The following is a 13,878-nucleotide window of genomic DNA, read 5'->3' as shown; positions in this document are numbered from 1 at the left end:
CTCGGGACTTCAGCTAACCACACTGAGACAGTGGCGAAGCGCGGCGACACTGAGACAACATGCAAACCAGGTCCAACGCGTCATGCAAAGCCAACAATTTACACACGTCTTTGCACCGCATCTTCAATTAAGGGTGAACACGGAACTAAACTTTTCTACTCAACCACAGATTTGTTCATTTTAAATCTGCAAAACAATGTCAAACGTTGTAACATACATACATATATTAATTAATTTCACTTCCAACACGATACCAATATTGGAGCCTTCAGTATTGCCCGATACCGACCTGCTACGATATCAGCAGGAATTATACACACTTTTATTATTTTGTAATGTGGAATGTTGGAGATGTTTTATCTAGTAATATGAGTCAAAGAGAGAACAATGGTAGGTATGAAAAAACACAAACCTATTTATTATTAACTTTCTGGAATGGATTTATGCAGTTATTAGTGGCCATTAGGGTTGTCCCGATATTAATATTTTGAGTACCAAATTGGATTTTGATACTTTTCAATACTTTTCAAAATAAAGGGAACCACAAATTAAAATTAATTACTGGATTTATTAAACAGAAAATCTTATGAAACATTAAACATACATTTCTTCTGTAGAGACTCCTCCCAGCCCCACCAAGGACTATTTTCACTGCTGGACTCAAGAAAGAGGTTCCGCAGCCTCCGTAGCAGAAACTCTAGGTTCTGTAACAGCTTCTTCCCTCAGGCCATAAGACTCTTGAACGCATCATAATAATCCCCTCAATTCCCCCCAAAAACGGATTAACTCGCTGGAATATAAAGAAAATATAAAGACAATATAACATACATCCATAAACGTGGATGCATATGCAAAAGTGCAATGTATTTATCTGAAGAGTAAGCTATTTATGTATATCTCCACATTATTGCTCTTTTATCCTGCACTAAAACGAGCTAATGCAACAAAATGTTGTTCTTATCTGTACTGTAAAGCTCAAATTTGAATGCCAATAAAAGGAAAGCTAAAAAAATCATTGTAATCAATGAACAATTTTGTCATTAAAGAACATAGTGCACATACTAGACACTTGACTTTAAGTCGTAAGTAAGCAAACAAAGGCTTCTAATTTGGCTGCTGACGTATGCAGTAACATATTGTGTCATTTTTGGTTGTATTATTTTGTCAAAATTATGAGGGACAAGCTATAGAAAATGAATTAATAATCTACGTGTTCATTTACTGTTTCATCTAGAATCTAGACTTCTGCTACATTTCAATAAGCACTTATTCTTCTGTATTTTGGATACTTTACATACGTTTGGGTGATACTATAAATTTTGGTAACAATCCAATACCAAGAAGTTACAGGATCATACATTGGTCATAAATAAAGTTCTCCTGTGTCCAGGAATGTATTTCCTGAGTTTATAAACAATAAAGAAATGACAAAAGATTTTGTAATAATAAAAAATATCGATGTAATCATAGTAGTATCGACTATATACAGCTCTTGTGCTTGGTATCATTACAGTTGATGTCTGTGTAGATCCACCCTATGGCACTTGCTTACATTCAGGAGCGCTTGCTTGCTGTTATCGGTTAGCTATTGTATCCTCCTTCCTCGTGCTGCGGGGATCTGAAACATACTTTATCTGTAGCCATGGTAGCGAGGATTAGTGATTTAGAAATTGCTAAAACACTGCCGGCTGTAGATGGATGTTAGCCGCTAGCTAGCTGGCTATATTTTAAAGCACCCATCTCAGAGTGGCACTTCAGTGTTTAAAGCTTCGCCTTTTTCATTAGTTTTTAAGCCTAAATACGTCCATTCTACCTCTTATGTCTGCACAGTGTGTCAGCTTGTAAGTACAACGTGCGTGTGCATTGCCTAACATGCGCCTCGGCTCGTTTTACCAGCAATGACACGACGTGATGACGTCCGGTAAAAAAGTACTGATATTTTTTAGAAGCAGTACAGTACCATTTATAATTATTTAGTACCGTGGTACTTTATTAGTAACGGTATACTGTACAACCCTAATGGCCACGATAAATCAATAAGTAAAGCTAATGATGCACTAAGAATGATGCGTACACGTTTGTTACTGGTTTTAACACTGAGACTTTGTATGTGTAAGTAATATGCAACTATAACTGTTTGATACTTGTTTTTAATTGTACCATGTTTACAGTACCTTTTATAAATGACCTTGTGTGCTTATTGGAGGACATTTACATGTTAACTGTCTGTCTTGCTTTGCACAAGTAAACACGTTGCAGGACTGCTTGTATCGGAGATTTTAGATGCGAACCGATACAACCATACTTTTTTTGCTGAAATCGGACCGATATATATCAATATCAGATCGGGAAACCCTAGCTTATAGCAAGTTAGCAAACAAGACAGGAGTCATCATACCAGTTTGAAGGAACGGTGATCAATGAATCTGCAGTCATCAAACAACTTTCGCACATACTTATTAATGTAAGCTTAAAAGACAATAATTTTCCCTTGAAAAATATCTAATAAAAAGGCATACCTTTTGTAGTCAGGATTGTCTTATAATCGGGTCAATAAAGTGCATAAAACAACACTAAAACCGCCTGTTGTCAGTTTCATGTACGCATGTCCAATACATCGCTTTTATACAAACAGGCGAAGAATATTCTATTGTAGAATATAGATCAGATTTAGCAGAAATGTGACAAGCACAAACACTTGCTGCCCAATGTGAAGCTCCTTTTACACCAGTACAGTGCATGGTCAACATGCATCAGGGACAGGGACAGTGGGGAGGAGTAGAGGGGTGGGTGGCAGAAGCAGAGCCTCATGTGCTGAAGGGCGCCATGTGTCGTCTCCTAAAGTCCTCATGCGTTCCGTGTTGTGGCTCAAAAAGGGAGGAACTTACAGGATTGTTCACGTGACTGAAAAGCTGCTCAGCTTGCTACGTTGCGACAGGAGGGAGCGGTTCAGCGGAGGGTTGAGGAGAGGACGTGTTAGGAATCAGTGTGAGGCAAGAGACAACAGCAGGACTTTGTTATACATGGTTACACTTGAGCACAGCACAGACACACGCAGAGGACCAGATGAGGCGGAAAGGATGTGTGCGACAATCGTTTTGCTGCCGTTTACAGGAGCATCATGGTCACAGGTAACATCGAGTTCTGTCCATGAAAGGTCACTAAATATCGACATATTTTGCTAAAGATCCCACAATAGTGAATTGGACGTGTGTAAGCAATGATGCTGTCATTTCGACAGTTTAAAAGTACTTTTAGTAAGTTTTGTATGCCTGTAACTTCAATGCTTATAAAGTGCTGTCATAGACTTGTACCCGTTTTTTATATATACACTCACTGGAACTCTGCATACATCATACAACAACGCAATAATAAGGACAGGAGGATGCAAATGTTGGCAACACTAGCTATGAGAGCTTAAGTCAGGGGTGTCAAACGCGCGGCCCGAGGGCCGGTTCAGGCTTGCGAACAGGTTTTATCTGGCCCGCAGGATCAGTTTCTTAAGTAAAAAAATTAAACTGAAATTTTCGAATGAAAGAAACAGCTGTTCTAAATGTGTCCACTGGATGTCGCAACAGCAATTCTTTGTATCTTTGTAGACGATGCTACATATCTACAAAATAAATGTTAGTACATCAGTCGAGGAAAATGATCAAACTACATAAATAGCATCCTGTAGTTTGATTTTAATATTTTTTTATCTTGATAGATTGAAAATTAACACCAATGAGTTGACTGATGAACATTATCACATAATTTATTCAGAAAGTATAAATAACGACAAATAAAGGTAGAATACTATTAACCGCAACATGTAAGTGTAAAAAAAAAAACAACAACATAATGATTTGTATATTTTCAGAATGTGTTTGTTCTATTTTTAAACAAAGAAAACAATCTGAAGTTGTCTTTATTTTTAAGTTATCGTGCCATGATTTTACCAGTCCGGCCCACTTGGGAGTAGATTTTTCTCCATGTGGCCCCCGATCTAAAATGAGTTTGACACCCCTGGCTTAAGTGCTATCATTAAACCTACATTTTGACCATGACATTGTGCGAGGTTAGTTTTTTCGCTGACGAAAAACACAAGGAGTCAAAACTTAGAGGTGCCACATTGGTAGAGCTTTTTTAAAGATGTGTAGCAAAGCCTGCAATTTTATAAAGTGTACTTTATCCATTCACTGTATCTCTGCACTTGTCCAACGTAATAATATATCACATACACCAAAGTAATATAAAGGACAGAAGGATGCTAACGTTGGCAAGACTAGCATAGCTATATTAGCTTAAGTGCTATCATTACACTCACATTAAAACAGCGGCATCGTACTATGTCAGCTTTTTTGCTGAAGAAAAAAAAAAGATCCAACTTACAGCTCTCATATTGGTGGAGCTGTATTTTAAGATGTTTAGTGAAGCCTACTTTTTTTTACAAAGTGTCTTTTCCACTTTTTACTTCCAGACTGAAACTCTGTACTTGTTCAGTGTAATAATGGATAATAGGAGTGGGACAGGAGGACAGAAATGTTAGCAACACTAGCATAGCTATGCACTAACATTACATTATTATTTTAAACAGTGACATTGTGCCAGGTTAGCTTTTTCAATTAAGAAAAACAAAATGATCAAAACTTACAGTTCCCATGTTGATAGAGCTGTACTTTAAGATGTGTAGCCTGCTTTTTTACAAAGTGTACTTTATTCACTTTTTACATTCACACTAACTATGCATTTATCTAACGTAATCGATGCCGTATATCACATACAAAACGTAACATTAAGGACAGAAGGATGCTAATATTGGCCATACAAACATAGCTATGCTAGCTACAGTGCTAACATTACACTCAAGTTTTAACAGCAACGTAATGCTTAATTAGCCTATTCCCCAGAGATTAAAGCAATGATCAAACGTGCAACTTTCACGTATGTAGCTGACTGACAGATACTTGGCAGAGATTTATTTTAGAATGTGTAGAGAAGCCTGTTTTTTTTGTTTTGTATTGTTTTTCTTCCAAAGAGGACATCTATAAAGTGATAGGCATATATACAAGTGGCAGGCTCATCTAAGTTTTTGCTTCATGACATCATAAACATCATCTAAAAGATCAATTTAGCATAATATCTATCCCATCCATTTTTTATCGCTTATTCCTCTTGAGGTAGTGGGGAGCTGGAGCTATTAAGGGACCCTTAATATGCCTGATTATATTGAACAATATGGAGAAAGCACACCCTTATTGCAACAATCTATAGGACCCAGGTAACTTACAGAAAAATCTACAACACAGGTGTCAAACTCCTGGCTGGATGATATAAAAATCAACATCTACAGCCATCCCTCTTAAAACACCCCTGATCTAGAACATTCTATCAACTTAAGACCATGAATCTGTTTGTACAATGAACTTCTTGTCACTTTCCTTTGTTAACAGTGAGGCTAAAGATTAAATTGTATGTTCTGATGCTGACATGACCAAAAGTGAATATTGAGACTGGTCAGGTGGTCATGTCTCAGTCAAATAAAACTTTATACCTAAACATGTCTGAATAGAAGATACTGAACATGTATTGAATATTGTACCACTTACCTTCTGTAACTGCGTCTCCAACTTACTGCATTCTTCCTTTTTCTGCTCAATGGCGATCTCAAGTGACTTGAGCTTGGAGTCCTTTTTGAGGCCAGAGGATGCCAAAGAAGACGCATGCTCCTTGAGATCGATGAGGCTGGACTGAAGCGTAGACACAAGAGAAGTATTGAACAGTACGTTCTTAAAGACACAAGGTGTCAAACGCATGTTGATCACACACCTCTTTTTCTGTTAATTCTATCTGCAGGCTGTTGACTTTCTCTTTGAGGTCCTTGTTCTCCTTCTTGTAGGCGTCCACTTCCTCCAGACGTTCTCGGTCTTCCCTCTCCCTCTGGTCCTTCAGACGCTCGATGATTCGCTCCTGACAGGACGCACAGTAAAAACACTTGAATGAAGCCAACAATAAGAGCGCCGGTTACTAGGCCTTACCTTCTCGGACAGCGCCTCTTCCAGGGTGGCCAGAGCAGTGTCGGTGTTCGTGGAGTCGGTCTGCAGAGACTTGACGCGGTCCTTCAAGTTGCTCAGCTGCTTGTCTTTGTCCCTCAGCTGCTCCTGCAAGTTCTCAATCTGAGGAGGAGGAGACCAGCGCCATCATGTAACAAGCTTGCATACGCCGTCTTTTACGGCAACGATGAGATGTATAAAAACTGATGTTGACGTGGAAATGTATTCTGCCTCACGGCACCGTACGCATATTTTGACAGGCTGTGAATACTTGAGCGACACACAGAGGGGATGCTGGGTAATAGTTAACATAAAAATGGGAAAACTTTTAATCCTCAGACTCTGGAATGCCCTCCAGGTAACAGTTAGAAATGCTACCTCAGTAGAAGCATTTAAGTTCCATCTTAAAACTCATTTGTAAACGCTAGCTTTTAAATAGACCCCCCTTTTAGACCAGTTGATCTGCCGTCTCTTTTCTGCTCTGCGCCCCTCTCCTGCGTGGAGAGGTTATTAGGTGACCACAGATGACGCGCTAGCTGTTTAAAGTAGGTGGACCACTCATCTGTGCATCAGTTGGGGACGTCTCTGCACTGCTGACTTGTCTCCACTCAAGATGATCCCCTGCCCGGGGGGGGGAGGGGTCCCCACATCTGCCTCCAAGGTTTCTCATTGTATCCCATTGGGTTGAGTTTTTTCTTGCCCTGATGTGGGATCTAAATCGAGGATGTCATTGTGGCTTGTGCAGCCCTTTGAGACACTTGTGATTAAAGACTATATACATAAACTTTGATTGATTGATTGATTGAGACTGATTGATGATCCCCCAAGATTTAGGCTCAGCAACATTTGTTTTCAACAATGTAAAACAGTTTGAGTCAAGGACACAAAATTTACTTTTGGGGGTCTGGCAACTGTATAAACACATTTTGGTATAAGTTCACATTGGGGTGATCAGTCACCCACTTCTTCTGAAGTGTTACGTATCATTGTAGCGTCGGGGTAGAGCACTAATGTCCCCAAGTCAGTTTTGACAATGCACATCTATCTTCGTCTGCACCTTCTTCCTGACACGACCATTCAGTTCCAGTCAGTTCTCGGAGACACGCAAAGTCAAGCTGACAGTCGCTCTGCCGTTTGCTTTAAACACGAGAAAGAAGCACATCCGACTTGTGATTGGTCAGACCGTAGCGAGCTCAAGCCAGTGGTGTGCCGTCAGGGACAGCAAGGCCTTCTCTGCTGGCCTAACATAACCAGAAATCATGATCATAATTAAAGATAAAAGTAACTTTTCAATCAATCAATCAAAGTTTAAATCACGAGTGTCTCAAAGGGCTGCACAAGCCACAACGACATCCAACGACGGGCCTTTTAATTTGACTTTCCCTATATATTTAAAAGTATTCATTTTCTCTTCATGTCATATTATGCTCCTTCCAGTGCTGTTGTTTTTAGGTTAGAGTTTGTTTCCAATCGGAATTTTGCTAGCTTATGTTGCCATGCTGTACGAAATCTGCCCGGAGCCTTCAGAATCAAGAATGCAGGCGTCTGTGAACTGTTAGTGAACAGGCACATATAGTTGATAGACAATTGCAATAGCCAATCAGATCACGAGTTGTTGTCATTCAGGCCTTCTAGCTGGCCTAAGGTTGAACGTGACATTTACGCGTCCTGTGATTGGATACTCATCAGGACCGTTAGCGGATGAATTTGAGAACACACACAGTTGATGAACAGTTGCGATAGCCAATCAGATCACAAGTTGTTGACAGTAGCCTCTCTAGGTAGCCTGATGTTAACGAGACTGTGATTGGATACTCACTTGTAATTCCAAAGTGAGTATCCATTCACAAGTTGCAATTTAGCAGGAAGCGGGAAGTGTTGACCCACAAAGAAGGAGAACAAAATGTTGATTAGATGGCAGATATATATTTGCAAGGATATTTTTAAGAAGGATATTTAAAGAGAAACTACATCTTGTGAGACGATGTCGGTGATGAAACGGGGAAATGCCCGCCATTTCCACTCGAATCAACCGACTGACTTGTACGGTGTCGAATGGGTGGTACAAATTGTGAGTTCAAATATTTTATTTCTTAATTTTTTCACGTTTAATGTTTTTTGCAATTTTAATTTTGACAGTACCACATGAGATATGTTTTAATTGCTGATGCAGGTTTATTGATTTTTAAATGCGCCAGAAAATAACCTGTTTTGTATACTGTTGATGTGATCCAATGCCCAGTAATGCGTACATTTATTCCTGTATAGTATTTCTCCAGCAATGGTCATGTGGGGACATAAATTATGGTATTTTGAGAGGTAATCATTGAAGTCGGACATCACTGACGGCCTAGGTGGGAAAAGCACGGCCCTCCACTGACTCAAGCACATAGCTACTTTTAATATAAGGGGGCGTAGTCTGGACGAGTCAAGCCACGCACACGTCTGTGGCGGATTTCAAGTAGATTACAATTCAACAAAGAAATGTGCTTGGATTTATGAGTGCGAACACTTTAATACATCTGAATTTCTACTTGCGTACGCCATTTTCTATATTTGTTCGTACTTCCATTTTTAGTAGGAAAGCCACGCAACTCTCTTTACATGAGGCCCCAGGTGGATGGTGGCGGAGCAGAAGCAAATATATTTTTGATTAAACAAAGACGCTTCCGCAGGTTTGTGGATTTTTGGTCCAAAGGCGTGAGGTCTCACTCTGAGTTGTCTTTGCAGAACTGTTTTAGTCCACAACACAAACACGGAAAGTCAACAAAATCGCCTCATTCTCCGTTAATAATTCATGCATATCCAATTATGCATCAAAGACTATAATTGTTCTTTTTTGTGATGTTTACCTTCTTCTGCAGGACATTGATTTTCCTTTCTTTGACCTCCAGCATGTCCTTCATGTCCCTGATTTCTCCAGCGAGTGTGCCTTTCTCCTCCGTCAGGTCCTGCAGCTGCTTGGTTTTCTTGTTGAGGAAGGACTCCTTCTCCTCCAGACGCAGACGCAGAGCATCTACCTGAAGCATGGCGGAGGCAAAGAATACTTCAAAGAATGTGCTGGCATCTCGCTTCAAATACAGCTTTCCTTCGCCACTTCACAGTTTACTTACTACAGTCTCAGGGCATCACAGATTTAAAAATTTAAAATGTGTGTTTTATAGAAACATCTTTTTGATATTACCAGCTGTCTACTGAGTAGTGAAGCTACTTTCTCATGTGACATCGTACACGGTACACCATTGGCCAATGGCAAACCAATCACACTTTAGTTCTCTGTTTTGGCAGCTGGTTGGCTCAGCCACATTGAGCCTCCTCTTTGCTTCAGTTCCATGTACTGTAGCTCTGCTTGCGTGTTTAACATTTGTATTAATTTGAAGGCCTACGATGATGTCCAAACGTTCCACGCCTTGTAAGGCTTCTGGCACAGAACCTTAGCCCCAGACAAAGCTGGTTACTACGGGAGAAAAGATGAACCTCCTCATCGCTATGCTAAAAGAAGGTAGATTAGCTACTAAGATGAATCCTCAATTCACTAATAAAGAATATAAGGATAACTGTAACAGTGTCTATCAAAAATACTGTGGCAACAACTTTCACTAACTTTGTTCCTCACTCGAAAGAAGACACGAGCGTCACTGTCATCATGATGCAGCTAATTCTTTAGCGTCATCATTTGTGTGTAACAATATTTTATGTTACAATTACGTATGAATGTAGCCGGTGTTTAAGAGCGTAGTTAAAGGCCTGATCTACTAAGATCCAGATAACAAAAAATAAAACTATAAAATATTATATACTATAAAATAGGCTGGCCATATTCTGAAATCCCAAAAAGAGGACACATACTGTATATGGGTGCCAAGGTAGGCAGCACACCAAGGCCGGGACTAGGTTAAAAATTTGCCAATGATACTCGAACTTGCTTTATAAATAATATATTTATTTAAATAAAGCATTTTTTTCTCCTCTGTTGACAGCAGTGTTGGCGCTAGGAATTTTCAAAATGGGGTCCCACAGTAAATGATTGGGGTCCCACTTTTTTGTAAGCGTTTTGAAAAAAAATTATAAATGTATGCATTAACCTGTTATATCTCACATTCTATATTGTGTTTTGGAAAAAGGTTGTCATAAACGTTACTTAATTCATTAAAAAAAATAATAAAACAACAAAAAAAATGTGTATACATATGTAAATGTATTCAGTTATAAACATTTATTCACTTTCTTCTTTCCTTCATGGATCTGAACTTTACCACTGCTGGTATTTTTTTCTATGTTTTTATTTAAAAAGTTGTAGGTGTATTTATTTCAGTATAAAAGTGTAAAAAGTGTTTTGCTTCGGCCATGAAATGATGATAATGGTGTGCCAGGGCATAAATACATTTCATATTTAACGCTTAAATCCCTGGAGTCTATATCAACTTGAGATCTATTCCTCATTTCAAAATGTTTTTTTTTTTTTTATGTTGTTTTTTTGTTTGTTTTTTTGTTTTCCACCCTTTTTTGTCAAACAAAACTATGTTTTTAATGGCAAACACACAAAATATGCAAAATCATCCACCAAAAATATTTTTCAAAGTGCAATATTTGATATGAAGTAATCGGAACCTTGGATAGGTCAATAATTCATAATAACATTTTGATTCAATATTATGTTTTGAGCAATGACAGTTTGAAAGAAAAAAACCCAGCTTTGTTTTATTAGTCAACATTGCAACTTTTTCTAAATTACATTTCACCTTTAAGCTTTTTTATTTTACTTTTGTTATGTTTTTGTTTATTTTAATAGTATTTTTTAAATGTGTCGTGGGCCTTTAAAACATTAGCTGTGGGCCGCACACTTTTGACACCCCTGCTATCGATAATAAAAAATTCAATTTGATAAATCTATCGATAAAAAGCAGAGCCTGGCGACCCATGCGAGTTTATCAGAACTCTCTCGCTCTCTCTGTCTCTGCCCCCCACCCCCCTCACGAATGCTGCTGCGTGCGCACACCTTCACAGTTTGTTTTGTTTTTAAACCCTTCTTAACCCTGGACGTACATTGAAAATACATGCAACCCTAACTCAAAATGCCGGACATTTGAGGCATTTAAGAAACTCTGCCCGGACAGCCCGGACAGCCCCGCAAAAGAGGACATGTCCGGGGAAAAGAGGACGTATGGTCAGTCTACTATAAAATATAATTGCATGTGATCTACTAAGACTGTGTGTACATTTGAAAAGTGGTGAAGACAGCCTTATTTAAATTAGGTAGCTGCATTGTTTGCCTTCGACGTTAATGGTATTATGCTCTCCAATTTGTGTGCTATGTTGTTGAACTAGCAGTACACATCTATAATCTGTAACATAAAATCGCAAATCTATAAACAACATAAAGCATTTTTAGCGCAGTGATACGCTGCAGGGAGACACATTCATGCGTTTGGATCATTCCAGACGGAAACGCTTATTGAAAGATGTCTTTCTATATAATATATTTTCTAAATGAAATAAAAAATGCCATTTAAAAGAAAAAAACGCCAGCAGACACAAAACACATGAAATTAATTTGTTTTAATCAGCCACATAAATCATCCAGCAGCTATAAAAGTATATTGCAGGTTAGACAATATGTCTAATATCTTTTATTTCTGACAGTCCAAATATGTTGACAAGGATCGTAGGACGTAGAATTATCTGTCCACCGTCTGTCTTTGCAGCACGATCACCTCTTTTCTCACAGCCATGTGCGTAACTGTGTCAGTTTGCACATACTTTTTAGACGTGCTAAATTAAGATGTAAAATACCGCCTACAGAACAGTGATCAGCCTTGATAGGACACTTTAAACGTGCTGAATAATTACATTTGCATCTTCTCATCCCAGTGCTGTGGGCGTTCTGATGATCAGCATATAATCGGCATATTCATGAAGACAGACACGCTAAATTGATTCTGCTCCTTATTCTGTTCACTTAAGAGACACAATCCTCTGCTTAGAAGTTTAGTTGATCAGTTTTGCATGTGCTATCAAGTTTGCACATGTTTTAGTACACACAAACTTTAGCAGATCAGGCCCTAAGTGTTTATGAGTGTGTGTGAAAGGTTAGTAACAGCGTGAGGAGGGTTTATAACGATCTAAAACAATGTTTATTAACCATAAGGGCAGAGACAATTAATGGAGCCTGAGCGCCAAAAAATACCTACTGGTCTGTGTGGGCCACGACGGTACTCAGTATTACACTTTTCCATCACTTGTTGCAGCAATGACAATCGCAAAGCAACCGCTAAAGTCATAGAGAAGGTTCTTAAACACAAAAATTATGACTAAAGATTTTATTTGCACTTCAGTTTTATTGACAGTTTAGTTAAACATAATCATCAGAAATGTGTTTATTTATTTTGCACATCAATGTAAATGTGTTTTCCTCACTTATTTATGAGTCCCTTCTTATGCAGTATATTTGGTTAGTATTTATTTTTAAAATTAGCTTAATCATTTTTATGATTAACACATGGTTTCATATCATTTGGCAAGGTTGTAAACTGCAAGTAGGTGAGACATAAATATTGAATACGATTAAAAACAAAGAGTAAGTTTACTAATTCAGTGTTATTATTTGAGCGGGCCTACGGCCCTCTGCAGTGGAAAAGTTGGGCCCCAAGGTCAAAAAGGTTGAGAGATGCATCCATCCATTTTCTACCGCTTGTCCCTTTCGGGGTCGCGGGGGTTACTGGAGCCTATCTCAGCTGCATTCGGGCGGAAGGCGGGGTACACCCTGGACCACTGACCTAAAATACATACAACATTCATACAAATCAATAAATAAATAGCGTCCTTAGTTCATGAAAATTCACCTACTATGGGGGTTTTGGAACGTAACTCAAGCGATCATCGAGGAAACGCTGTAATGTGCCGTTAAGGCAAATCAAAGTTTTTTTTTCACGATTGAAAAGCATGTGACATTGGTTGTGTGTTTTTGGGTGTGCGGGGGCCCAGGATAGATGACTGGAAATGTATTTTATTTGAATGGGAATATTAATTTTGGAATAACAGTATTTTAAGCTATGAGCTTTGTCACAGAATGAATCAACTCGTATATCAAGGCAACACTGTATTATATACCTCATATTCTAAGCCTCAGACCTAATGCAGGGTTACAATATTTATTTTTGCTCCATTTGAATGTAGACATGTTTGCTGTGTTGATCTACTTTAGCTGCAGGATTCAAGTTACCTCTGTTTGCAGGATGGCTGCACGTTGCTCTTTGGCAGTGAGAGACTCTTTGAGGACCTCGATGTGCTGTTTGCAGTCCGAGTTCTGGTTGTTGAGGGTCTCTAGTTTGGTCTGCAGAGCCAGCAGCTCTGACTCCTTCTTGGACAACTCCTGCTTGAGCTGATCAATCTGCACACACACACACACACACACACACACACACACACACACACACACACACACACACACACACACACACACACACACACAGACAAAATCACAATGACGAGTACAGCTTTAGCACTGTTTGCATCAACGTTTCTCTCATTAAAAATGCATTTGGGACTGACTCCCCTCCTGTGCATTCATCATTTATTATACATCATTCGTATTCATGATGGATGAAAAGACGTCTAAAAATAGCGCAACAAAGCTGAGGGCTGGCCTGGCCGATCAACACGAGGATCAGTGAGTAAACAGAAAGTCAAAGCTCAGGAGAGACGGAGGACGATGGGTCCTCAGAGAGAGACATGCACAAGCCAGCATGATGGCAGATTTAAGGCTCCATATGCTGGAGAGATGACAGCGTTATTATTGACAGATATAGTCAACATTTTTAATGACACATGTATTCGAAATTAG

At 39.0% G+C, this 13,878-nt stretch overlaps 1 protein-coding gene and 1 long non-coding RNA gene across 6 annotated transcripts in view; one reads left to right on the top strand and one right to left on the bottom strand.

Annotated features, from left to right (window-relative positions):
• The window catches only part of erc2 (ELKS/RAB6-interacting/CAST family member 2), an 87,065-nt gene that overhangs the window by 25,017 nt on the left and 48,170 nt on the right, over nucleotides 1-13,878 (bottom strand). For 3 of the 5 annotated variants that reach the window (XM_061932553.2, XM_061932557.2, XM_061932554.2), the window contains 6 exons: nucleotides 13,258-13,425; nucleotides 8,888-9,055; nucleotides 6,021-6,158; nucleotides 5,812-5,952; nucleotides 5,592-5,732; nucleotides 2,889-2,924 (listed from right to left, as the gene is read on the bottom strand). In XM_061932553.2, the coding sequence (XP_061788537.2) occupies nucleotides 2,889-2,924; nucleotides 5,592-5,732; nucleotides 5,812-5,952; nucleotides 6,021-6,158; nucleotides 8,888-9,055; nucleotides 13,258-13,425 (792 nt within the window). The remainder of the gene's footprint in view (nucleotides 1-2,888; nucleotides 2,925-5,591; nucleotides 5,733-5,811; nucleotides 5,953-6,020; nucleotides 6,159-8,887; nucleotides 9,056-13,257; nucleotides 13,426-13,878) is intronic. The other 2 variants (XM_061932555.2, XM_061932556.2) reach the window with 1 other exon arrangement.
• LOC133578271 (uncharacterized) lies at nucleotides 5,034-10,459 on the top strand. The gene is made up of 3 exons (XR_009811831.2): nucleotides 5,034-5,263; nucleotides 5,655-5,764; nucleotides 5,882-10,459. It is a non-coding gene; the product is annotated as an uncharacterized lncRNA (long non-coding RNA).

Source organism: Nerophis lumbriciformis, linkage group LG38 (assembly GCF_033978685.3).
Source record: "Nerophis lumbriciformis linkage group LG38, RoL_Nlum_v2.1, whole genome shotgun sequence".
In the NCBI taxonomy this organism is placed as follows: Eukaryota; Metazoa; Chordata; class Actinopteri; order Syngnathiformes; family Syngnathidae; genus Nerophis; species Nerophis lumbriciformis.
Note: the sequence above shows the minus strand (reverse complement) of the source record. Positions and strands in the feature narration are given on the sequence as shown.